Below are 25,175 nucleotides of genomic sequence, written 5' to 3'. Positions count from 1 at the left end.
CTCTCTAGTTGTAGACTCTAGTTGTAGACTCTTAGTTGTAGACTCTTTAGTTGTAGACTCTAGTTGTAGACTCTTAGTTGTAGACTCTCTAGTTGTAGACTCTCTAGTTGTAGACTCTAGTTGTAGACTCTTAGTTGTAGACTCTAGTTGTAGACTCTCTAGTTGTAGACTCTAGTTGTAGACTCTCTAGTTGTAGACTCTCTAGTTGTAGACTCTCTAGTTGTAGACTCTCTAGTTGTAGACTCTAGTTGTAGACTCTCTAGTTGTAGACTCTAGTTGTAGACTCTCTAGTTGTAGACTCTTAGTTGTAGACTCTTAGTTGTAGACTCTCTAGTTGTAGACTCTTAGTTGTAGACTCTCTAGTTGTAGACTCTTAGTTGTAGACTCTTAGTTGTAGACTCTCTAGTTGTAGACTCTCTAGTTGTAGACTCTCTAGTTGTAGACTCTAGTTGTAGACTAGTTGTAGACTCTAGTTGTAGACTCTAGTTGTAGACTCTTAGTTGTAGACTCTAGTTGTAGACTCTCTAGTTGTAGACTCTTAGTTGTAGACTCTAGTTGTAGACTCTCTAGTTGTAGACTCTTAGTTGTAGACTCTAGTTGTAGACTCTTAGTTGTAGACTCTCTAGTTGTAGACTCTCTAGTTGTAGACTCTCTAGTTGTAGACTCTCTAGTTGTAGACTCTTTAGTTGTAGACTCTCTAGTTGTAGACTCTCTAGTTGTAGACTCTGTAGTTGTAGACTCTAGTTGTAGACTCTCTAGTTGTAGACTCTCTAGTTGTAGACTCTCTAGTTGTAGACTCTCTAGTTGTAGACTCTCTAGTTGTAGACTCTAGTTGTAGACTCTCTAGTTGTAGACTCTTAGTTGTAGACTCTCTAGTTGTAGACTCTTTAGTTGTAGACTCTCTAGTTGTAGACTCTCTAGTTGTAGACTCTAGTTGTAGACTCTAGTTGTAGACTCTAGTTGTAGACTCTCTAGTTGTAGACTCTCTAGTTGTAGACTCTAGTTGTAGACTCTTTAGTTGTAGACTCTAGTTGTAGACTCTAGTTGTAGACTCTTCTAGTTGTAGACTCTCTAGTTGAAGACTCTCTAGTTGTAGACTCTCTAGTTGTAGACTCTCTAGTTGTAGACTCTCTAGTTGTAGACTCTTTAGTTGTAGACTCTCTAGTTGTAGACTCTAGTTGTAGACTCTCTTAGTTGTAGACTCTAGTTGTAGACTCTTTAGTTGTAGACTCTAGTTGTAGACTCTCTAGTTGTAGACTCTCTAGTTGTAGACTCTCTTAGTTGTAGACTCTCTAGTTGTAGACTCTCTAGTTGTAGACTCTCTAGTTGTAGACTCTTTAGTTGTAGACTCTAGTTGTAGACTCTCTAGTTGTAGACTCTCTAGTTGTAGACTCTCTAGTTGTAGACTCTCTAGTTGTAGACTCTTAGTTGTAGACTCTCTAGTTGTAGACTCTTAGTTGTAGACTCTCTAGTTGTAGACTCTGCTAGTTGTAGACTCTCTAGTTGTAGACTCTCTAGTTGTAGACTCTTAGTTGTAGACTCTTTAGTTGTAGACTCTCTAGTTGTAGACTCTCTAGTTGTAGACTCTCTAGTTGTAGACTCTTTAGTTGTAGACTCTAGTTGTAGACTCTCTAGTTGTAGACTCTCTAGTTGTAGACTCTTAGTTGTAGACTCTCTAGTTGTAGACTCTTAGTTGTAGACTCTTAGTTGTAGACTCTCTAGTTGTAGACTCTAGTTGTAGACTCTCTAGTTGTAGACTCTAGTTGTAGACTCTCTAGTTGTAGACTCTCTAGTTGTAGACTCTAGTTGTAGACTCTTTAGTTGTAGACTCTAGTTGTAGACTCTCTAGTTGTAGACTCTCTAGTTGTAGACTCTTTAGTTGTAGACTCTCTAGTTGTAGACTCTAGTTGTAGACTCTCTAGTTGTAGTCTCTTTAGTTGTAGACTCTAGTTGTAGACTCTTTAGTTGTAGACTCTCTAGTTGTAGACTCTTTAGTTGTAGACTCTCTAGTTGTAGACTCTCTAGTTGTAGACTCTCTAGTTGTAGACTCTCTAGTTGTAGACTCTTTAGTTGATGACTCTTTAGTTGTAGACTCTCTAGTTGTAGACTCTAGTTGTAGACTCTCTAGTTGTAGACTCTTAGTTGTAGACTCTAGTTGTAGACTCTAGTTGTAGACTAGTTGTAGACTCTCTAGTTGTAGACTCTTAGTTGTAGACTCTTTAGTTGTAGACTCTAGTTGTTGACTAGTTGTAGACTCTCTAGTTGTAGACTCTCTAGTTGTAGACTCTCTAGTTGAAGACTCTCTAGTTGTAGACTCTAGTTGTAGACTCTCTAGTTGTAGACTCTCTAGTTGTAGACTCTTTAGTTGTAGACTCTTAGTTGTAGACTCTCTAGTTGTAGACTCTCTAGTTGTAGACTCTAGTTGTAGACTCTTTAGTTGTAGACTCTTAGTTGTAGACTCTAGTTGTAGACTCTCTAGTTGTAGACTCTGTAGTTGTAGACTCTCTAGTTGTAGACTCTCTAGTTGTAGACTCTCTAGTTGTAGACTCTCTAGTTGTAGACTCTAGTTGTAGACTCTTAGTTGTAGACTCTCTAGTTGTAGACTCTAGTTGTAGACTCTCTAGTTGTAGACTCTTTAGTTGTAGACTCTAGTTGTAGCCTCTCTAGTTGTAGACTCTCTAGTTGTAGACTCTCTAGTTGTAGACTCTAGTTGTAGACTCTGTAGTTGTAGACTCTCTAGTTGTAGCCTCTCAGTTGTAGACTCTCTAGTTGTAGACTCTCTAGTTGTAGACTCTCTAGTTGTAGACTCTAGTTGTAGACTCTTAGTTGTAGACTCTTAGTTGTAGACTCTAGTTGTAGACTCTCTAGTTGTAGACTCTCTAGTTGTAGACTCTTTAGTTGTAGACTCTAGTTGTAGACTCTAGTTGTAGACTCTCTAGTTGTAGACTCTCTAGTTGTAGACTCTTTAGTTGTAGACTCTAGTTGTAGACTCTTTAGTTGTAGACTCTAGTTGTAGACTCTCTAGTTGTAGACTCTAGTTGTAGACTCTCTAGTTGTAGACTCTTAGTTGTAGACTCTAGTTGTAGCCTCTAGTTGTAGACTCTCTAGTTGTAGACTCTTAGTTGTAGACTCTAGTTGTAGACTCTCTAGTTGTAGACTCTCTAGTTGTAGACTCTAGTTGTAGACTCTTAGTTGTAGACTCTAGTTGTAGACTCTTAGTTGTAGACTCTTTAGTTGTAGACTCTTAGTTGTAGACTCTAGTTGTAGACTCTCTAGTTGTAGACTCTCTAGTTGTAGACTCTTTAGTTGTAGATCTCTAGTTGTAGACTCTCTAGTTGTAGACTCTTAGTTGTAGACTCTCTAGTTGTAGACTCTTAGTTGTAGACTCTCTAGTTGTAGACTCTAGTTGTAGACTCTCTAGTTGTAGACTCTCTAGTTGTAGACTCTCTAGTTGTAGACTCTTTAGTTGTAGACTCTAGTTGTAGACTCTAGTTGTAGACTCTTAGTTGTAGACTCTTTAGTTGTAGACTCTCTAGTTGTAGACTCTCTAGTTGTAGACTCTAGTTGTAGACTCTAGTTGTAGACTCTTAGTTGTAGACTCTTAGTTGTAGACTCTAGTTGTAGACTCTCTAGTTGTAGACTCTCTAGTTGTAGACTCTTTAGTTGTAGACTCTAGTTGTAGACTCTTAGTTGTAGACTCTCTAGTTGTAGACTCTTAGTTGTAGACTCTAGTTGTAGACTCTCTAGTTGTAGACTCTCTAGTTGTAGACTCTTAGTTGTAGACTCTCTAGTTGTAGACTCTTAGTTGTAGACTCTTAGTTGTAGACTCTAGTTGTAGACTCTTTAGTTGTAGACTCTTAGTTGTAGACTCTCTAGTTGTAGACTCTCTAGTTGTAGACTCTCTAGTTGTAGACTCTTAGTTGTAGACTCTAGTTGTAGACTCTTTAGTTGTAGACTCTAGTTGTAGACTCTCTAGTTGTAGACTCTCTAGTTGTAGACTCTTTAGTTGTAGACTCTCTAGTTGTAGACTCTTTAGTTGTAGACTCTAGTTGTAGACTCTTTAGTTGTAGACTCTAGTTGTAGACTCTCTAGTTGTAGACTCTCTAGTTGTAGACTCTCTAGTTGTAGACTCTTAGTTGTAGACTCTCTAGTTGTAGACTCTTAGTTGTAGACTCTTAGTTGTAGACTCTAGTTGTAGACTAGTTGTAGACTCTCTAGTTGTAGACTCTAGTTGTAGACTAGTTGTAGACTCTCTAGTTGTAGACTCTAGTTGTAGACTCTCTAGTTGTAGACTCTAGTTGTAGACTCTTTAGTTGTAGACTCTAGTTGTAGACTCTCTAGTTGTAGACTCTCTAGTTGTAGACTCTAGTTGTAGACTAGTTGTAGACTCTTTAGTTGTAGACTCTTTAGTTGTAGACACTCTAGTTGTAGACTCTAGTTGTAGACTAGTTGTAGACTCTAGTTGTAGACTCTAGTTGTAGACTCTAGTTGTAGACTAGTTGTAGACTCTCTAGTTGTAGACTCTCTAGTTGTAGACTCTCTAGTTGTAGACTCTCTAGTTGTAGACTCTAGTTGTAGACTCTTTAGTTGTAGACTCTCTAGTTGTAGACTCTCTAGTTGTAGACTCTCTAGTTGTAGACTCTAGTTGTAGACTCTAGTTGTAGACTCTTTAGTTGTAGACTCTAGTTGTAGACTCTCGTGTAGTTAGTTGACTCTAGTTGTAGACTCTAGTTGTAGACTCTCTAGTTGTAGTCTCTCTAGTTGTAGACTCTTTAGTTGTAGACTCTCTAGTTGTAGACTCTCTAGTTGTAGTCTACTCTAGTTGTAGACTCTCTAGTTGTAGACTCTCTAGTTGTAGACTCTCTAGTTGTAGTCTCTCTAGTTGTAGACTCTTTAGTTGTAGACTCTCTAGTTGTAGACTCTCTAGTTGTAGTCTCTCTAGTTGTAGACTCTTAGTTGTAGACTCTAGTTGTAGACTCTCTAGTTGTAGACTCTAGTTGTAGACTCTTTAGTTGTAGACTCTCTAGTTGTAGACTCTAGTTGTAGACTCTTAGTTGTAGACTCTAGTTGTAGACTCTTTAGTTGTAGACTCTCTAGTTGTAGACTCTCTAGTTGTAGACTCTCTAGTTGTAGACTCTCTAGTTGTAGACTCTAGTTGTAGACTCTTTAGTTGTAGACTCTCTAGTTGTAGACTCTCTAGTTGTAGACTCTTAGTTGTAGACTCTCTAGTTGTAGACTCTAGTTGTAGACTCTCAGTTGTAGACTCTAGTTGTAGACTCTAGTTGTAGACTCTTAGTTGTAGACTCTAGTTGTAGACTCTCAAGTTGTAGACTCTCTAGTTGTAGACTCTCTAGTTGTAGACTCTAGTTGTAGACTCTTTAGTTGTAGACTCTCTAGTTGTAGACTCTCTAGTTGTAGACTCTCTAGTTGTAGATCTCTAGTTGTAGACTCTAGTTGTAGACTCTTTAGTTGTAGACTCTCTAGTTGATAGACTCTCTAGTTGTAGACTCTCTAGTTGTAGACTCTCTAGTTGTACTCACTAGCTGTAGACTCTAGTTGTAGACTCTCTAGTTGTAGACTCTAGTTGTAGACTCTCAAGTTGTAGACTCTCTAGTTGTAGACTAGTTGTAGACTCTTTAGTTGTAGACTCTAGTTGTAGACTCTTTAGTTGTAGACTCTAGTTGTAGACTCTAGTTGTAGACTCTAGTTGTAGACTCTCTAGTTGTAGTCTTTAGTTGTAGACTCTTTAGTTGTAGACTCTTTAGTTGTAGACTCTCTAGTTGTAGACTCTAGTTGTAGACTCTCTAGTTGTAGACTCTCTAGTTGTAGACTAGTTGTAGACTCTTTAGTTGTAGACTCTAGTTGTAGACTCTTTAGTTGTAGACTCTAGTTGTAGACTCTAGTTGTAGTCTTTAGTTGTAGACTCTCTAGTTGTAGTCTTTAGTTGTAGACTCTTTAGTTGTAGACTCTTTAGTTGTAGACTCTCTAGTTGTAGACTCTAGTTGAAGACTCTCTAGTTGTAGACTCTCTAGTTGTAGACTCTCTAGTTGTAGACTAGTTGTAGACTCTTTAGTTGTAGACTCTAGTTATAGACTCTAGTTGTAGACTCTCTAGTTGTAGACTCTTTAGTTGTAGACTCTTTAGTTGTAGACTCTTTAGTTGTAGTCTTTAGTTGTAGACTCTTTAGTTGTAGACTCTCTAGTTGTAGACTCTCTAGTTGTAGACTCTAGTTGTAGACTCTTGTTGTAGACTCTTTAGTTGTAGACTCTCTAGTTGTCGACTCTCTAGTTGTAGACTCTATAGTTGTAGACTCTAGTTGTAGACTCTCTAGTTGTAGACTCTCTAGTTGTAGACTCTTTAGTTGTAGACTCTCTAGTTGTAGACTCTAGTTGTAGACTCTCTAGTTGTAGACTCTCTAGTTGTAGACTCTCTAGTTGTAGACTCTCTAGTTGTAGACTCTCTGGTTGTAGACTCTAGTTATAGACTCTAGTTGTAGACTCTTTAGTTGTAGACTCTAGTTGTAGACTCTCTAGTTGTAGACTCTCTAGTTGTAGACTCTTTAGTTGTAGACTCTCTAGTTGTAGACTCTAGTTGTAGACTCTCTAGTTGTAGACTCTCTAGTTGTAGATCTCTAGTTGTAGACTCTCTAGTTGTAGACTCTCTAGTTGTAGACTCTCTAGTTGTAGACTCTCTGGTTGTAGACTCTAGTTATAGACTCTAGTTGTAGACTCTCTAGTTGTAGACTCTAGTTGTAGACTCTCTAGTTGTAGACTCTCTAGTTGTAGACTCTCTAGTTGTAGACTCTAGTTGTAGACTCTCTAGTTGTAGACTCTAGTTGTAGACTCTAGTTGTAGACTCTCTAGTTGTAGACTCTCTAGTTGTAGACTCTTTAGTTGTAGACTCTTTAGTTGTAGACTCTTTAGTTGTAGACTCTCTAGTTGTAGACTCTTTAGTTGTAGACTCTAGTTGTAGACTCTTTAGTTGTAGACTCTAGTTGTAGACTCTCTAGTTGTAGACTCTCTAGTTGTAGCCTCTTTAGTTGTAGACTCTAGTTGTAGACTCTCTAGTTGTAGACTCTAGTTGTAGACTCTAGTTGTAGACTCTTTAGTTGTAGACTCTTTAGTTGTAGACTCTTTAGTTGTAGACTCTCTAGTTGTAGACTCTCTAGTTGTAGACTCTCTAGTTGTAGACTCTTTAGTTGTAGACTCTCTAGTTGTAGACTCTCTAGTTGTAGACTCTTTAGTTGTAGACTCTCTAGTTGTAGACTCTAGTTGTAGACTCTCTAGTTGTAGACTCTTTAGTTGTAGACTCTAGTTGTAGCCTCTTTAGTTGTAGACTCTCTAGTTGTAGACTCTCTAGTTGTAGACTCTAGTTGTAGACTCTCTAGTTGTAGACTCTAGTTGTAGCCTCTTTAGTTGTAGACTCTATAGTTGTAGACTCTCTAGTTGTAGACTCTCTAGTTGTAGACTCTCTAGTTGTAGACTCTAGTTGTAGACTCTCTAGTTGTAGACTCTCTAGTTGTAGACTCTTTAGTTGTAGACTCTCTAGTTGTAGACTCTAGTTGTAGACTCTCTAGTTGTAGACTCTCTAGTTGTAGACTCTCTAGTTGTAGACTCTCTAGTTGTAGACTCTCTGGTTGTAGACTCTAGTTATAGACTCTAGTTGTAGACTCTTTAGTTGTAGACTCTAGTTGTAGACTCTCTAGTTGTAGACTCTCTAGTTGTAGACTCTTTAGTTGTAGACTCTCTAGTTGTAGACTCTAGTTGTAGACTCTCTAGTTGTAGACTCTCTAGTTGTAGACTCTAGTTGTAGACTCTCTAGTTGTAGACTCTCTAGTTGTAGACTCTCTAGTTGTAGACTCTCTGGTTGTAGACTCTAGTTATAGACTCTAGTTGTAGACTCTCTAGTTGTAGACTCTAGTTGTAGACTCTCTAGTTGTAGACTCTCTAGTTGTAGACTCTCTAGTTGTAGACTCTAGTTGTAGACTCTCTAGTTGTAGACTCTAGTTGTAGACTCTAGTTGTAGACTCTCTAGTTGTAGACTCTCTAGTTGTAGACTCTTTAGTTGTAGACTCTTTAGTTGTAGACTCTTTAGTTGTAGACTCTCTAGTTGTAGACTCTTTAGTTGTAGACTCTCTAGTTGTAGACTCTTTAGTTGTAGACTCTAGTTGTAGACTCTCTAGTTGTAGACTCTCTAGTTGTAGCCTCTTTAGTTGTAGACTCTAGTTGTAGACTCTCTAGTTGTAGACTCTAGTTGTAGACTCTAGTTGTAGACTCTTTAGTTGTAGACTCTTTAGTTGTAGACTCTTTAGTTGTAGACTCTCTAGTTGTAGACTCTCTAGTTGTAGACTCTCTAGTTGTAGACTCTTAGTTGTAGACTCTCTAGTTGTAGACTCTCTAGTTGTAGACTCTCTAGTTGTAGACTCTAGTTGTAGACTCTTTAGTTGTAGACTCTCTAGTTGTAGACTCTAGTTGTAGACTCTCTAGTTGTAGACTCTTTAGTTGTAGACTCTAGTTGTAGCCTCTTTAGTTGTAGACTCTCTAGTTGTAGACTCTCTAGTTGTAGACTCTAGTTGTAGACTCTGTAGTTGTAGACTCTAGTTGTAGCCTCTTTAGTTGTAGACTCTATAGTTGTAGACTCTCTAGTTGTAGACTCTCTAGTTGTAGACTCTAGTTGTAGACTCTAGTTGTAGACTTTAGTTGTAGACTCTCTAGTTGTAGCCTCTTTAGTTGTAGACTCTCTAGTTGTAGACTCTTTAGTTGTAGACTCTAGTTGTAGACTCTCTAGTTGTAGACTCTCTAGTTGTAGACTCTCTAGTTGTAGACTCTTTAGTTGTAGACTCTAGTTGTAGACTCTCTAGTTGTAGACTCTCTAGTTGTAGCCTCTTTAGTTGTAGACTCTAGTTGTAGACTCTCTAGTTGTAGACTCTAGTTGTAGACTCTAGTTGTAGCCTCTTTAGTTGTAGACTCTCTAGTTGTAGACTCTTTAGTTGTAGACTCTAGTTGTAGACTCTCTAGTTGTAGACTCTCTAGTTGTAGACTCTAGTTGTAGCCTCTTTAGTTGTAGACTCTAGTTGTAGACTCTTTAGTTGTAGACTCTTTAGTTGTAGACTCTCTAGTTGTAGACTCTAGTTGTAGACTCTCTAGTTGTAGACTCTCTAGTTGTAGACTCTTTAGTTGTAGACTCTAGTTGTAGACTCTCTAGTTGTAGACTCTCTAGTTGTAGACTCTCTAGTTGTAGACTCTCTAGTTGTAGACTCTCTAGTTGTAGACTCTAGTTGTAGACTCTTTAGTTGTAGACTCTTTAGTTGTAGACTCTCTAGTTGTAGACTCTTTAGTTGTAGACTCTAGTTGTAGACTCTAGTTGTAGACTCTTTAGTTGTAGACTCTTTAGTTGTAGACTCTCTAGTTGTAGACTCTCTAGTTGTAGACTCTAGTTGTAGACTCTAGTTGTAGACTCTTTAGTTGTAGACTCTTTAGTTGTAGACTCTAGTTGTAGACTCTCTAGTTGTAGACTCTCTAGTTGTAGACTCTTTAGTTGTAGACTCTAGTTGTAGACTCTCTAGTTGTAGACTCTCTAGTTGTAGACTCTTTAGTTGTAGACTCTAGTTGTAGACTCTCTAGTTGTAGACTCTCTAGTTGTAGACTCTTTAGTTGTAGACTCTCTAGTTGTAGACTCTTTAGTTGTAGACTCTAGTTGTAGACTCTTTAGTTGTAGACTCTTTAGTTGTAGACTCTCTAGTTGTAGACTCTCTAGTTGTAGACTCTCTAGTTGTAGACTCTTTAGTTGTAGACTCTAGTTGTAGACTCTTTAGTTGTAGACTCTAGTTGTAGACTCTCTAGTTGTAGACTCTCTAGTTGTAGACTCTTTAGTTGTAGACTCTCTAGTTGTAGACTCTTTAGTTGTAGACTCTAGTTGTAGACTCTTTAGTTGTAGACTCTAGTTGTAGACTCTCTAGTTGTAGACTCTCTAGTTGTAGACTCTCTAGTTGTAGACTCTTTAGTTGTAGACTCTCTAGTTGTAGACTCTTTAGTTGTAGACTCTGTAGTTGTAGACTCTAGTTGTAGACTAGTTGTAGACTCTCTAGTTGTAGACTCTAGTTGTAGACTAGTTGTAGACTCTCTAGTTGTAGACTCTAGTTGTAGACTCTCTAGTTGTAGACTCTAGTTGTAGACTCTTTAGTTGTAGACTCTAGTTGTAGACTCTCTAGTTGTAGACTCTCTAGTTGTAGACTCTCTAGTTGTAGACTAGTTGTAGACTCTTTAGTTGTAGACTCTTTAGTTGTAGACTCTCTAGTTGTAGACTCTAGTTGTAGACTAGTTGTAGACTCTAGTTGTAGACTCTAGTTGTAGACTCTAGTTGTAGACTAGTTGTAGACTCTCTAGTTGTAGACTCTCTAGTTGTAGACTCTCTAGTTGTAGACTCTCTAGTTGTAGACTCTAGTTGTAGACTCTTTAGTTGTAGACTCTCTAGTTGTAGACTCTCTAGTTGTAGACTCTCTAGTTGTAGACTCTAGTTGTAGACTCTAGTTGTAGACTCTTTAGTTGTAGACTCTAGTTGTAGACTCTCTAGTTGTAGACTCTCTAGTTGTAGACTCTCTAGTTGTAGTCTCTCTAGTTGTAGACTCTTTAGTTGTAGACTCTCTAGTTGTAGTCTCTCTAGTTGTAGACTCTTTAGTTGTAGACTCTCTAGTTGTAGACTCTCTAGTTGTAGTCTCTCTAGTTGTAGACTCTTTAGTTGTAGACTCTAGTTGTAGACTCTCTAGTTGTAGACTCTAGTTGTAGACTCTTTAGTTGTAGACTCTTTAGTTGTAGACTCTAGTTGTAGACTCTTTAGTTGTAGACTCTAGTTGTAGACTCTTTAGTTGTAGACTCTCTAGTTGTAGACTCTCTAGTTGTAGACTCTCTAGTTGTAGACTCTCTAGTTGAAGACTCTAGTTGTAGACTCTTTAGTTGTAGACTAGTTGTAGACTCTTTAGTTGTAGACTCTTTAGTTGTAGACTCTCTAGTTGTAGACTCTAGTTGTAGACTAGTTGTAGACTCTAGTTGTAGACTCTAGTTGTAGACTCTAGTTGTAGACTAGTTGTAGACTCTCTAGTTGTAGACTCTCTAGTTGTAGACTCTAGTTGTAGACTCTTTAGTTGTAGACTCTCAGTTGTAGACTCTCTAGTTGTAGACTCTCTAGTTGTAGACTCTAGTTGTAGACTCTAGTTGTAGACTCTTTAGTTGTAGACTCTAGTTGTAGACTCTCTAGTTGTAGACTCTCTAGTTGTAGACTCTCTAGTTGTAGTCTCTCTAGTTGTAGACTCTTTAGTTGTAGACTCTCTAGTTGTAGACTCTAGTTGTAGACTCTCTAGTTGTAGACTCTCTAGTTGTAGACTCTCTAGTTGTAGACTCTCTAGTTGTAGACTCTTAGTTGTAGACTCTCTAGTTGTAGACTCTCTAGTTGTAGACTCTCTAGTTGTAGACTCTCTAGTTGTAGACTCTCTAGTTGTAGACTCTCTAGTTGTAGACTCTTAGTTGTAGACTCTCTAGTTGTAGACTCTCTAGTTGTAGACTCTCTAGTTGTAGACTCTCTAGTTGTAGACTCTTTAGTTGTAGACTCTAGTTGTAGACTCTCTAGTTGTAGACTCTCTAGTTGTAGACTCTCTAGTTGTAGACTCTCTAGTTGTAGACTCTCTAGTTGTAGACTCTCTAGTTGTAGACTCTCTAGTTGTAGACTCTCTAGTTGTAGACTCTTAGTTGTAGACTCTCTAGTTGTAGACTCTCTAGTTGTAGACTCTCTAGTTGTAGACTCTAGTTGTAGACTCTTTAGTTGTAGACTCTAGTTGTAGACTCTCTAGTTGTAGACTCTCTAGTTGTAGACTCTCTAGTTGTAGTCTCTCTAGTTGTAGACTCTTTAGTTGTAGACTCTAGTTGTAGACTCTCTAGTTGTAGACTCTAGTTGTAGACTCTCTAGTTGTAGACTCTCTAGTTGTAGACTCTAGTTGTAGACTCTCTAGTTGTAGACTAGTTGTAGACTCTTTAGTTGTAGTCTCTCTAGTTGTAGACTCTCTAGTTGTAGACTCTAGTTGTAGACTCTCTAGTTGTAGTCTCTCTAGTTGTAGACTCTTTAGTTGTAGACTCTAGTTGTAGACTCTCTAGTTGTAGACTCTAGTTGTAGACTCTCTAGTTGTAGTCTCTCTAGTTGTAGACTCTTAGTTGTAGACTCTAGTTGTAGACTCTTTAGTTGTAGACTCTAGTTGTAGACTCTAGTTGTAGACTCTAGTTGTAGACTCTTTAGTTGTAGACTAGTTGTAGACTCTTAGTTGTAGACTCTTTAGTTGTAGACTCTCTAGTTGTAGACTCTAGTTGTAGACTCTAGTTGTAGACTCTCTAGTTGTAGACTCTAGTTGTAGACTCTAGTTGTAGACTCTCTAGTTGTAGACTCTTTAGTTGTAGTCTCTAGTTGTAGACTCTAGTTGTAGACTCTAGTTGTAGACTCTAGTTGTAGACTCTAGTTGTAGACTCTTTAGTTGTAGACTCTCTAGTTGTAGACTCTAGTTGTAGACTCTAGTTGTAGACTCTCTAGTTGTAGACTCTCTAGTTGTAGACTCTTAGTTGTAGACTCTAGTTGTAGACTCTAGTTGTAGACTCTCTAGTTGTAGACTCTAGTTGTAGACTCTAGTTGTAGACTCTCTAGTTGTAGACTCTAGTTGTAGACTCTAGTTGTAGACTCTCTAGTTGTAGACTCTCTAGTTGTAGACTCTCTAGTTGTAGACTCTCTAGTTGTAGACTCTAGTTGTAGACTCTAGTTGTAGACTCTAGTTGTAGACTCTTTAGTTGTAGACTCTTTAGTTGTAGACTCTCTAGTTGTAGACTCTAGTTGTAGACTCTAGTTGTAGACTCTCTAGTTGTAGACTCTTTAGTTGTAGACTCTTTAGTTGTAGACTCTCTAGTTGTAGACTCTAGTTGTAGACTCTAGTTGTAGACTCTAGTTGTAGACTCTAGTTGTAGACTAGTTGTAGACTCTTTAGTTGTAGACTCTCTAGTTGTAGACTCTAGTTGTAGACTCTAGTTGTAGACTAGTTGTAGACTCTAGTTGTAGACTCTCTAGTTGTAGACTAGTTGTAGACTCTAGTTGTAGACTCTCTAGTTGTAGACTAGTTGTAGACTCTCTAGTTGTAGACTCTCTAGTTGTAGACTCTAGTTGTAGACTCTAGTTGTAGACTCTTTAGTTGTAGACTCTCTAGTTGTAGACTCTCTAGTTGTAGACTCTAGTTGTAGACTCTAGTTGTAGACTCTTTAGTTGTAGACTCTTTAGTTGTAGACTCTAGTTGTAGACTCTCTAGTTGTAGACTCTCTAGTTGTAGACTCTAGTTGTAGACTCTCTAGTTGTAGACTCTCTAGTTGTAGACTCTAGTTGTAGACTCTTTAGTTGTAGACTCTAGTTGTAGACTCTAGTTGTAGACTCTAGTTGTAGACTCTAGTTGTAGACTCTAGTTGTAGACTCTCTAGTTGTAGACTCTAGTTGTAGACTCTCTAGTTGTAGACTCTCTAGTTGTAGACTCTAGTTGTAGACTCTTTAGTTGTAGACTCTAGTTGTAGACTCTAGTTGTAGACTCTAGTTGTAGACTCTAGTTGTAGACTCTAGTTGTAGACTCTGGCTTTTTCATCTTTGTGGTTTATCATTGACCCTTTTGTCTTGTGCTGTGAGAGCTGCTCAACGCTCACGGAGAGAGGGATTGTATCTATGTGGGAGGTCAATTCATGGGATATGATGGGCGGATACACACACACACACACACACACACACACACACACACACACACACACACACACACACACACACACACACACACACACACACACACACACACACACACACACTTTATGATTGCAAAAGGGCTCTGTCTAGAATTTCTCAAAACAAAACAGTGTGACATTCATTTTCCAATATGTCTGCCACGACCGCCTTAAACTGAGAGGAGAGAAGGTCCCAGACAGACACCGGGGATGTGAGAAACAGAACACTGTTTTGATTCCACCTGACAGACTAAAGCCTTTAAAACATTGCTTTTATACACCAATATCTTCCATCATTCATCAGCCTGGAGTTCATGCATTACTCAAATGTTTCAGGTAAACCATGTAAAGTGATATTCCTTCATACTGAGATGTATCTTTTTACCTCCTATAACACACATCTTTAATTGAATTCAATGATTTTTCTAAAGTGTAAAATCTGTGAAATAAACTACAACTTGCCATTTGGGACACTTTGACGGTTAGTAACCAACCCTGCTGTATCCATGTGCCTTTCTCAGATCATTCATTAGATCAGGATCTCTTACCTACAGACCAGAGAGACATGTAGTTACCAGGATCTCTTACCTACAGACCAGAGAGACATGTAGTTACCAGGATCTCTTACCTACAGACCAGAGAGACATGTAGTTATCAGGATCTCTTACCTACAGACCAGAGAGACATGCAGTTACCAGGATCTCTTACCTACAGTCCAGAGAGACATGTAGTTATCAGGATCTCTTACCTACAGACCAGAAAGAGAGAGACATGTAGTTACCAGGATCTCTTACCTACAGACCAGAAAGAGAGAGACATGTAGTTATCAGGATCTCTTACCTACAGACCAGAAAGAGAGAGACATGTAGTTACCAGGATCTCTTACCTACAGACCAGAGAGACATGTAGTTATCAGGATCTCTTACCTACAGACCAGAGAGACATGTAGTTATCAGGATCTCTTACCTACAGACCAGAGAGACATGTAGTTATCAGGATCTCTTACCTACAGACCAGAGAGACATGCAGTTACCAGGATCTCTTACCTACAGACCAGAGAGACATGCAGTTACCAGGATCTCTTACCTACAGACCAGAGAGACATGCAGTTACCAGGATCTCTTACCTACAGACCAGAGAGACATGCAGTTACCAGGATCTCTTACCTACAGACCAGAGAGACATGTAGTTACCAGGATCTCTTACCTACAGACCAGAGAGAGAGAGACATGTAGTTATCAGGATATCTTACCTACAGACCAGAGAGACATGCAGTTATCAGGATCTCTTACCTACAGACCAGAGAGACATGTAGTTACCAGGATCTCTTACCTACAGACCAGAGAGACATGTAGTTACCAGCATCTCTTACCTACAGACCAGAGAGACATGTAGTTACCAGCATCTCTTACCTACAGACCAGAGAGACATGCAGTTATCAGCATCTCTTACCTACAGACCAGAGAGAGAGAGACATGTAGTTACCAGGATCTCTTACCTACAGACCAGAGAGACATGTAGTTACCAGGATCTCTTACCTACAGACCAGAGAGACATGTAGTTACCAGCATCTCTTACCTACAGACCAGAGATACATGTAGTTACCAGCATCTCTTACCTACAGACCAGAGAGACATGCAGTTATCAGCATCTCTTACCTACAGACCAGAGAGAGAGAGACATGTAGTTATCAGGATCTCTTACCTACAGACCAGAGAGACATGCAGTTATCAGCATCTCTTACCTACAGACCAGAGAGAGAGAGACATGTAGTTACCAGGATCTCTTACCTACAGACCAGAGAGACATGTAGTTTGCCAGGATCTCTTACCTACAGACCAGAGAGAGAGAGACATGTAGTTACCAGGATCTCTTAGCTACAGACCAGAGAGACAGTTTGATCATGTGGACAACGCCGTGCGCCGGCCGCTGCTGTAAGAGCCTGAAGGGGTTTCTCGTTCTCCTAATAGATTATTGTGTTCTATGATGTCGTTAGCCAATGTATTTCCTGCTAGTGATTCTGGGTCACTGTGGCTTTTCTGGAGTAATGGAATACCTTATGAACACCTCTGCTTTCCAAATGGAACCCTATTCCCTATATAGTGCACTACTTTAGACCAGGGCCCTATTCCCTATATAGTGCACTACTTTAGACCAGAGCCCTATTCCCTATATAGTGTACTACTTTAGACCAGAGCCCTATTCCCTATATAGTGCACTACTTTCAACCAGAGCCCTGCCATTTGGGAAGCTGCCTCAGCAGGGGGAAGAGAGAGAGAGAGAGAGAGAGAGAGAGCAGGGATAAGAGAGAGAGAGAGAGAGCAGGGGGAAGAGAGAGAGAGCAGAGGGAAGAGAGAGAGAGAGAGCAGGGGGGAGAGAGAGAGAGAGAGAGCAGGGGGAAGAGAGAGAGAGAGAGAGAGAGAGAGCAGGGGGAAGAGAGAGAGAGAGAGAGAGCAGGGGGAAGAGAGAGAGAGAGAGCAGGGGGAAGAGAGAGAGAGAGCAGGGGGAAGAGAGAGAGAGAGAGAGAGCATGGGGAAGAGAGAGAGAGAGCAGGGGGAAGAGAGAGAGAGAGCAGGGGGAAGAGAGAGAGAGCAGAGGGAAGAGAGAGAGCAGGGGGGAGAGAGAGAGAGAGCAGGGGGGAGAGAGAGAGAGCAGGGGGAAGAGAGAGAGAGAAGCAGGGGGAAGAGAGAGAGAGCAGGGGGAAGAGAGAGAGAGAGCAGGGGGAAGAGAGAGAGAGAGAGAGAGAGACAGGGTGAAGAGAGAGAGAAGCAGGGGGAAGAGAGAGAGAGAGCAGGGGGAAGAGAGAGAGAGAGAAGCAGAGGGAAGACAGAGAGAGAGAAGCAGAGGGAAGACAGAGAGAGAGAAGCAGGGGGAATAGAGAGAGAGAGAAGCAGTGGGAAGACAGAGAGAGAGCAGGGGGAATAGAGAGAGAAAGAGAGAGAGAGAGAGAGAGAGAGTGAGAAGCAGGGGAAAGACAGAGAATTTGGGCAGGGGGAATAGAGAGAGAGAGCAGGGGGAGAGAGAGAGAGCAGGGGGAAGAGAGAGAGAGAAGCAGGGGGAAGAGAGAGAGAGCAGGGGGAAGAGAGAGAGAGAGCAGGGGGAAGAGAGAGAGAGAGCAGGGGGAAGAGAGAGAGAGCAGGGGGAAGAGAGAGAGAGAGAGAGAGAGAGAGACAGGGTGAAGAGAGAGAGAAGCAGGGGGAAGAGAGAGAGAGAGCAGGGGGAAGAGAGAGAGAGAGAAGCAGAGGGAAGACAGAGAGAGAGCAGGGGGAATAGAGAGAGAAAGAGAGAGAGAGAGAGAGAGAGAGAGAGAGTGAGAAGCAGGGGAAAGACAGAGAATTTGGGCAGGGGGAATAGAGAGAGAGCGAGAGAGCAGGGGGAATAGAGAGAGAGAGAAAGAGAGAGAGAGAAGCAGGGGGATGACAGAGAGAGAGAGCGCAAGGGGAAGAGAGAGAGAGAGAGAGAGGTCCAGGTTATAATGGATAATAGGTCCATCCACTCCCTGGTTAGTTCAGTGTGGTTCTGCTCCATTCACCCTGGCTGCTACTTCTGTGGCCCAGCTGTTTTTTCCTGCGTCGGCCTTGTCCATTTCTGGTCTATTTCAGTGGTCTGTCTCTGTGGTGCCAGGACCACGTTGACCAGGTTCAGAGACAGTGTTCTACTGTCCTGTCAACTGGTTGTTTAGCATGTCTCTGCTTCTTACATCTCTTTTGGACAAATCTATAATCTGACAATAATGGACATCTATCTATCTCTATCATGCTAGGTGTCTACAGGAGGTCTGTTCTCTCCTGGATCTTTATCTATCTCTATCATGCTAGGTGTCTACAGGAGGTCTGTTCTCTCCTGGATCTCTATCTATCTCTATCATGCTAGGTGTCTACAGGAGGTCTGTTCTCTCCTGGATCTCTATATCTAGCCCTTGGAAAAGGGCTATATATATATACCTATATATATACCTCTATCTGTTCCTGGCTATATATATAGCCAGGAACAGATAGAGCCCTTGGTTCTCTCCAGACCTGACTGCCCTTAACCAACACAAAAACATCCTGTGGTGTTCTGCATTAGCATCGAACAGCCCCCGTGATATGCAACTTTTCAGGGAAGTTAGAAACCAATATACACAGGCAGTTAGAAAAGCCAAGGCTAGCTTTTTCAAGCAGAAATTTGCTTCCTGCAACACAAACTCAAAAAAGTTCTGGGACTTTGTAAAGTCCATGGAGAATAAGAACACCTCCTCCCAACTGCCCACTGCACTGAGGATAGGAAACTCTGTCACCACCGATAAATCCACTATAACTGAGAATTTTAATAAGCATTTTTCTACGGCTGGCCATGCTTTCCACCTGGCTACCTCTACCCCAGTCAACAGCACTGCACCCCCCACAGCAACTCGCCCAAGCCTTCCCCATTTCTCCTTCTCCCATATCCAGTCAGCTGATGTTCTGAAAGAGCTGCAGAATCTGGACCCCTACAAATCAGCCGGGCTAGACAATCTGGACCCTTTCTTTCTAAAATGATCTGCCGAAATTTTTGCAACCCCTATTACTAGCCTGTTCAACCTCTCTTTCGTGTCGTCTGAGATTCCCAAAGATTGGAAAGCAGCTGCGGTCATCCCCCTCTTCAAAGGGGGAGACACTCTAGACCCAAACCGCTACAGACCTATATCTATCCTACCCTGCCTCTCTAAAGTCTTCGAAAGCCAAGTCAACAAACAGATTACCGACCATTTCGAATCCCACTGCACCTTCTCCGCTATGCAATCTGGTTTCAGAGCTGGTCATGGGTGCACCTCAGCCACGCTCAAGGTCCTAAACAATATCTTAACCGCCATCGATAAGAAACAATACTGTGCAGCCGTATTCATTGACCTGGCCAAGGCTTTCGACTCTGTCAATCACCACATCTTCATCGGCAGACTCAACAGCCTTGGTTTCTCAAATGATTGCCTCGCCTGGTTCGCCAACTACTTCTCTGATAGAGTTCAGTGTGTCAAATCGGAGGGCCTGTTGTCCGGGCCCCTGGCAGTCTCTATGGGGGTGCCACAGGGTTAAATTCTTGGGCCGACACTTTTCTCTGTATACATCAATGATGTCGCTCTTGCTGCTGGTGAGTCTCTGATCCACCTCTACGCAGACGACACCATTCTGTATACTTCTGGCCCTTCTTTGGACACTGTGTTAACAACCCTCCAGACGAGCTCCAATGCCATACAACTCTCCTTCCGTGGCCTCCAACTGTTCTTAAATACAAGTAAAACTAAATGCATGCTTTTCAACCGATCGCTGCCTGCACCTGCCCGCCCGTCCAGCATCACTACTCTGGACGGTTCTGACTTAGAATATGTGGACAACTACAAATACCTAGGTGTCTGGTTAGACTGTAAACTCTCCTTCCAGACTCACATCAAACATCTCCAATCCAAAGTTAAATCTAGAATTGGCTTCCTATTTCGCAACAAAGCATCTTTCACTCATGCTGCCAAACATACCCTCGTAAAACTGACCATCCTGCCGATCCTCGACTTCGGCGATGTCATTTACAAAATAGCCTCCAATACCCGACTCAATAAATTGGATGCAGTCTATCACAGTGCCATCCGTTTTGTCACCAAAGCCCCATATACTACCCACCACTGCGACCTGTACGCTCTCGTTGGCTGGCCCTCGCTTCATACTCGTCGCCAAACCACAAGACCCTGCTAGGTAAAGTTCCCCCTTATCTCAGCTCGCTGGTCACCATAGCAGCACCCACCTGTAGCACGCGCTCCAGCAGGTATATCTCTCTGGTCACCCCCAAAGCCAATTCCTCCTTCGGCCGCCTCTCCTTCCAGTTCTCTGCTGCCAATGACTGGAACGAACTACAAACATCTCTAAAACTGGAAACACTTATCTCCCTCACTAGCTTTAAGCACCAGCTATCAGAGCAGCTCACAGATCACTGCACCTGTACATAGCCCATCTATAATGTAGCCCAAACAACTACCCCTTCCTCTACTGTATTTATTTATTTATTTTGCTGCCTTGCACCCCATTATTTATATTTCTACTTTGCACTTTCTTCCACTGCAAATCTACCATTCCAGTGTTTTACTTGCTATATTGTATTTACTTCGCCACCATGGCCTTTTTTGCCTTTACCTCCATTATCTCACCTCATTTGCTCACTTTGTACATAGACTTTTTTTTCTACTATATTATTGACTGTATGTTTGTTTTACTCCATGTGTAACTCTGTGTTGTTGTATGTGTCAAACTGCTTGCTTTATCTTGGCCAGGTCGCAATTGTAAATGAGAACTTGTTCTCAACTTGCCTACCTGGTTAAACAAAGGTGGAAAAAATAAAAATAAATACAAAATATCTCTATCATGCTAGGTGTCTACAGGAGGTCTGTTGTCTCCTGGATCTCTGTCTATCTCTATCATGCTAGGTGTCTACAGGAGGTCTGTTCTCTCCTGGATCTCTGTCTATCTCTATCATGCTAGTTGTCTACAGGAGGTCTGTTCTCTCCTGTGTCTCTGTCTATCTCTATCATGCTGGGTGTCTACAGGAGGTCTGTTCTCTCCTGGATCTCTATCTATCTCTATCATGCTAGGTGTCTACAGGAGGTCTGTTTTCTCCTGGATCTCTATCTATCTCTATCATGCTGGGTGTCTACAGGAGGTCTGTTCTCTCCTGGATCTCTGTCTATCTCTATCATGCTGGGTGTCTACAGGAGGTCTGTTCTCTCCTGGATCTCTATCTATCTCTATCATGCTGGGTGTCTACAGGAGGTCTGTTCTCTCCTGGATCTCTATCTATCTCTATCATGCTGGGTGTCTACAGGAGGTCTGTTCTCTCCTGGATCTCTGTCTATCTCTATCATGCTAGTTGTCTACAGGAGGTCTGTTCTCTCCTGGATCTATCTCTATCATGCTGGGTGTCTACAGGAGGTCTGTTCTCCCCTGTGTCTCTGTCTATCTCTATCATGCTGGGTGTCTACAGGAGGTCTGTTCTCTCCTGGATCTCTATCTATCTCTATCATGCTAGGTGTCTACAGGAGGTCTGTTTTCTCCTGGATCTCTATCTATCTCTATCATGCTGGGTGTCTACAGGAGGTCTGTTCTCTCCTGGATCTCTGTCTATCTCTATCATGCTGGGTGTCTACAGGAGGTCTGTTCTCTCCTGGATCTCTATCTATCTCTATCATGCTGGGTGTCTACAGGAGGTCTGTTCTCTCCTGGATCTCTATCTATCTCTATCATGCTGGGTGTCTACAGGAGGTCTGTTCTCTCCTGGATCTCTGTCTATCTCTATCATGCTAGTTGTCTACAGGAGGTCTGTTCTCTCCTGGATCTCTATCTATCTCTATCATGCTAGGTGTCTACAGGAGGTCTGTTCTCTCCTGGATCTCTATCTATCTCTATCATGCTGGGTGTCTACAGGAGGTCTGTTCTCCCCTGGATCTCTGTCTATCTCTATCATGCTGGGTGTCTACAGGAGGTCTGTTCTCTCCTGTTCTAACAGTGCGTTCCTCCTGTCTCTGTCTCTTCTGCAGGTTGTTTGGTGTAACAGGGAACTGTGCGGCCTGCAGTAAGCTGATCCCAGCCTTTGAGATGGTGATGAGAGCTAAAGAGAACGTCTATCACCTGGACTGCTTCGCCTGCCAGCTCTGCAATCAGAGGTGAGTTTACTGGACAGGTACCTGCTCCTCACGTCCACTCAGCCAATGAGGAGACTTGATGTTGAGGAGAGGTGGGACAGTGTGGACATTCCTGAATCAGTCTCTAACAGTCCCTGACGGTGTCCATGTTAGGACAGACTCATTCTCAGCAGGAGTTGACTGAAACGTCCCTGATCAGAGATATTCTGGTCTAACAGTCCCTGATCAGAGATAGTCTGGTCTAACAGTCCCTGATCAGTGATAGTCTGGTCTAACAGTCCCTGATCAGAGATAGTCTGGTCTAACAGTCCCTGATCAGAGATAGTCTGGTCTAACAGTCCCTGATCAGAGATAGTCTGGTCTAACAGTCCCTGATCAGAGATATTCTGGTCTAACAGTCCCTGATCAGAGATATTCTGGTCTAACAGTCCCTAATCAGAGATATTCTGGTCTAACAGTCCCTGATCAGAGATATTCTGGTCTAACAGTCCCTGATCAGAGATAGTCTGGTCTAACAGTCCCTGATCAGAGATAGTCTGGTCTAACAGTCCCTGATCAGAGATAGTCTGGTCTAACAGTCCCTGATCAGAGATAGTCTGGTCTAACAGTCCCTGATAAGAGATATTCTGGTCTAACAGTCCCTGATCAGAGATAGTCTGGTCTAACAGTCCCTGATCAGTGATAGTCTGGTCTAACAGTCCCTGATCAGAGATAGTCTGGCCTAACGGTCCCTGGTAATGATGATGATCAGTGATAGTTTAAGAAAAGTTGAGCTAATAGAGATCTCCCACTGACCACAAACTGTTTAAATCAACGATGTTCTAGCGTCATTTGTCAACGTGTTGTGATGTGGAATCTACGTGGATTTGGATTTGAAAGAAGTAATCAATTTAAACTGTTGTTTTGTGGGTAATATTTCACTACAGGATTACATTTGAGTCATTTAGCAGACTCTCTTATCCAGAGAGACTTACAGTAGTGAGTCATTTAGCAGACTCTCTTATCCAGAGAGACTTACAGTAGTGAGTCATTTAGCTGATTCTCTGATCCAGAGAGACTTACAGTAGGGAGTCATTTAGCAGACTCTCTTATCCAGAGAGACTTACAGTAGTGAGTCATTTAGCAGACTCTCTTATCCAGAGAGACTTACAGTAGTGAGTCATTTAGCAGACTCTCTTATCCAGAGAGACTTACAGTAGGGAGTCATTTAGCAGACTCTCTTATCCAGAGTCGCACAGTAGTGAGTCATTTAGCAGACTCTATTATCCAGAGAGACTTACAGTAGTGAGTCATTTAGCAGACTCTATTATCCAGAGAGACTTACAGTAGTGAGTCATTTAGCAGACTCTATTATCCAGAGAGACTTACAGGAGAAGTTTGGGTTAAGCGCCTTGCTCAAGGACACATCTACAGATTTTTCACCTAGTCGGCTTGGGGATTCGAACCAGTGACCTCTCGGGGTGGCAGGTAACCTAGTGGTTAGAGCGTTGGACTAGTAACCAGCAGGTAGCCTAGTGGTTAGAGCGTTGGACTAGTAACCAGCAGGTAGCCTAGTGGTTAGAGCGTTGGACTAGTAACCAGCAGGTAGCCTAGTGGTTAGAGCGTTGGACTAGTAACCAGCAGGTAACCTAGTGGTTAGAGCGTTGGACTAGTAACCAGCAGGTAGCCTAGTGGTTAGAGCGTTGGACTAGTAACCAGCAGGTAGCCTAGTGGTTAGAGTGTAGGGGCAGCAGGTAGCCTAGTGGTTAGAGTGTTGGACTAGTAACCGACAGGTTGCTAGATCGAATCCCTGAGCTGACAAGGTAAAAATCTGTTGTTCTGCCCCTGAACAAGGCAGTTAACCCACTGTTCCCCGGTAGGCCGACATTGTAAATAATCATTTGTTCTTAACCGACTTGCCTAGTTAAATAAAATACTGGCCCAATGCTCTTAACTGCTAGGTCATCATGGTAACCAATTTTCAACATAGACAAACCTAGTATAAAATATGTTGAATTTGTACCTTTAAAACAATGCCAGATCTTCAAAGTAACATCCACTATAAGAAGAAAAAACAAGATGCTGGGCAGCACCTGCTACTGCAGAGTTCATCTATCTACAGCAATCCCTTCAGTCTCCCATCCAGGGTTTATCCAAACCCAGCCATTCTTAGCTAGGATATTTGTCACTGACAATTACCAATGTGCTAACGTGAGAATGCTTGCTGAGAAATCTCCGCTTAGTTAATAGATTCACGGTTGCTATCAAAGTTATTCTAAAGTGTAGGTTGAATAGAGCAAATGAAATGTAACCAAACTGTATCTATCATACAGCATCTATGAGGCTGTTTAGGCCTGTACAGCATTAGAGAAGCCATCAACAGGTGTTGTTTCAGTTCAGTCTAGGATTCATCTGAAACTAGACCAAACATATTGGCCTCGGGTTTCAAGAGGTGTCTAGGAATAGGAATACAATTACAAATAGGATTCAATCGAATCAAACTGGATTTAAAGAGCATTTCAAGTTTGATTTGATTTAGTCCTTAGGTTTTTTTGGTTGACATGGAGACGTGAATCCAATCAATATCGATTATTAATTACATGACAAACTGGAATTAAAGCCAGACTCAGCACAGATGGAACTATCCAAACTGGATTTAAATCCAGACTCAGAACAGATGGAACTATCCAAACTGGAATTAAAGCCAGACTCAGCACAGATGGAACTATCCAAACTGGAATTAAAGCCAGACTCAGCACAGATGGAACTATCCAAACTGGAATTAAAGCCAGACTCAGCACAGATGGAACTATCCAAACTGGAATTAAAGCCAGACTCAGCACAGATGGAACTATCCAAACTGGAATTAAAGCCAGACTCAGAACAGATGGAACTATCCAAACTGGAATTAAAGCCAGACTCAGCACAGATGGAACTATCCAAACTGGAATTAAAGCCAGACTCAGCACAGATGGAACTATCCAAACTGGAATTAAATCCACACTCAACGGAGATGGAACTATCCAAACTGGAATTAAAGCCAGACTCAGCACAGATGGAACTATCCAAGCAGAAGAAGCATATCCTTCAAATGTTGATATTTGGTTGCGTTGACAACCAAACACAATTCAATATCACATTTGAAATAGAATAAATAGTCTATTAACCTGCCACCAGCTCAACCAGAAGTTAAAGAATGGGATGAAGCCAGTGGTTCAGATGGTACTATCCAACCAGGAGTTAAAGAATGGGATGAAGCCAGTGGTTCAGATGGTACTATCCAACCAGACGTTAAAGAATAGGATGAAGCCAGTGGTTCAGATGGTACTATCCAACCAGAAGTTAAAGAATGGGATGAAGCCAGTGGTTCAGATGGAACTATCCAACCAGAAGTTAAAGAATGGGATGAAGCCAGTGGTTCAGATGGAACTATCCAACCAGAAGTTAAAGAATGGGATGAAGCCAGTGGTTCAGATGGTACTATCCAACCAGAAGTTAAAGAATGGGATGAAGCCAGTGGTTCAGATGGTACTATCCAACCAGAAGTTAAAGAATGGGATGAAGCCAGTGGTTCAGATGGTACTATCCAACCAGAAGTTAAAGAATGGGATGAAGCCAGTGGTTCAGATGGAACTATCCAACCAGAAGTTAAAGAATGGGATGAAGCCAGTGGTTCAGATGGAACTATCCAACCAGAAGTTAAAGAATGGGATGAAGCCAGTGGTTCAGATGGAACTATCCAACCAGAAGTTAAAGAATGGGATGAAGCC

The 25,175-nt window shown here is 41.6% G+C and overlaps 1 protein-coding gene across 5 annotated transcripts in view; it reads left to right on the top strand.

Moving 5' to 3' along the window:
* The window catches only part of LOC106609845 (LIM domain only protein 3), a 143,106-nt gene that overhangs the window by 90,759 nt on the left and 27,172 nt on the right, over window positions 1-25,175 (top strand). For all 5 annotated transcript variants that reach the window (XM_082964294.1, XM_082964295.1, XM_045700172.2 and 2 more), the window contains one exon: window positions 21,322-21,447. In XM_082964294.1, the coding sequence (XP_082820420.1) occupies window positions 21,322-21,447 (126 nt within the window). The remainder of the gene's footprint in view (window positions 1-21,321; window positions 21,448-25,175) is intronic.

Source organism: Salmo salar, chromosome 17 (assembly GCF_965601325.2).
Source record: "Salmo salar chromosome 17, fSalSal1, whole genome shotgun sequence".
Classification (NCBI taxonomy): domain Eukaryota; kingdom Metazoa; phylum Chordata; class Actinopteri; order Salmoniformes; family Salmonidae; genus Salmo; species Salmo salar.
Note: the sequence above shows the minus strand (reverse complement) of the source record. Positions and strands in the feature narration are given on the sequence as shown.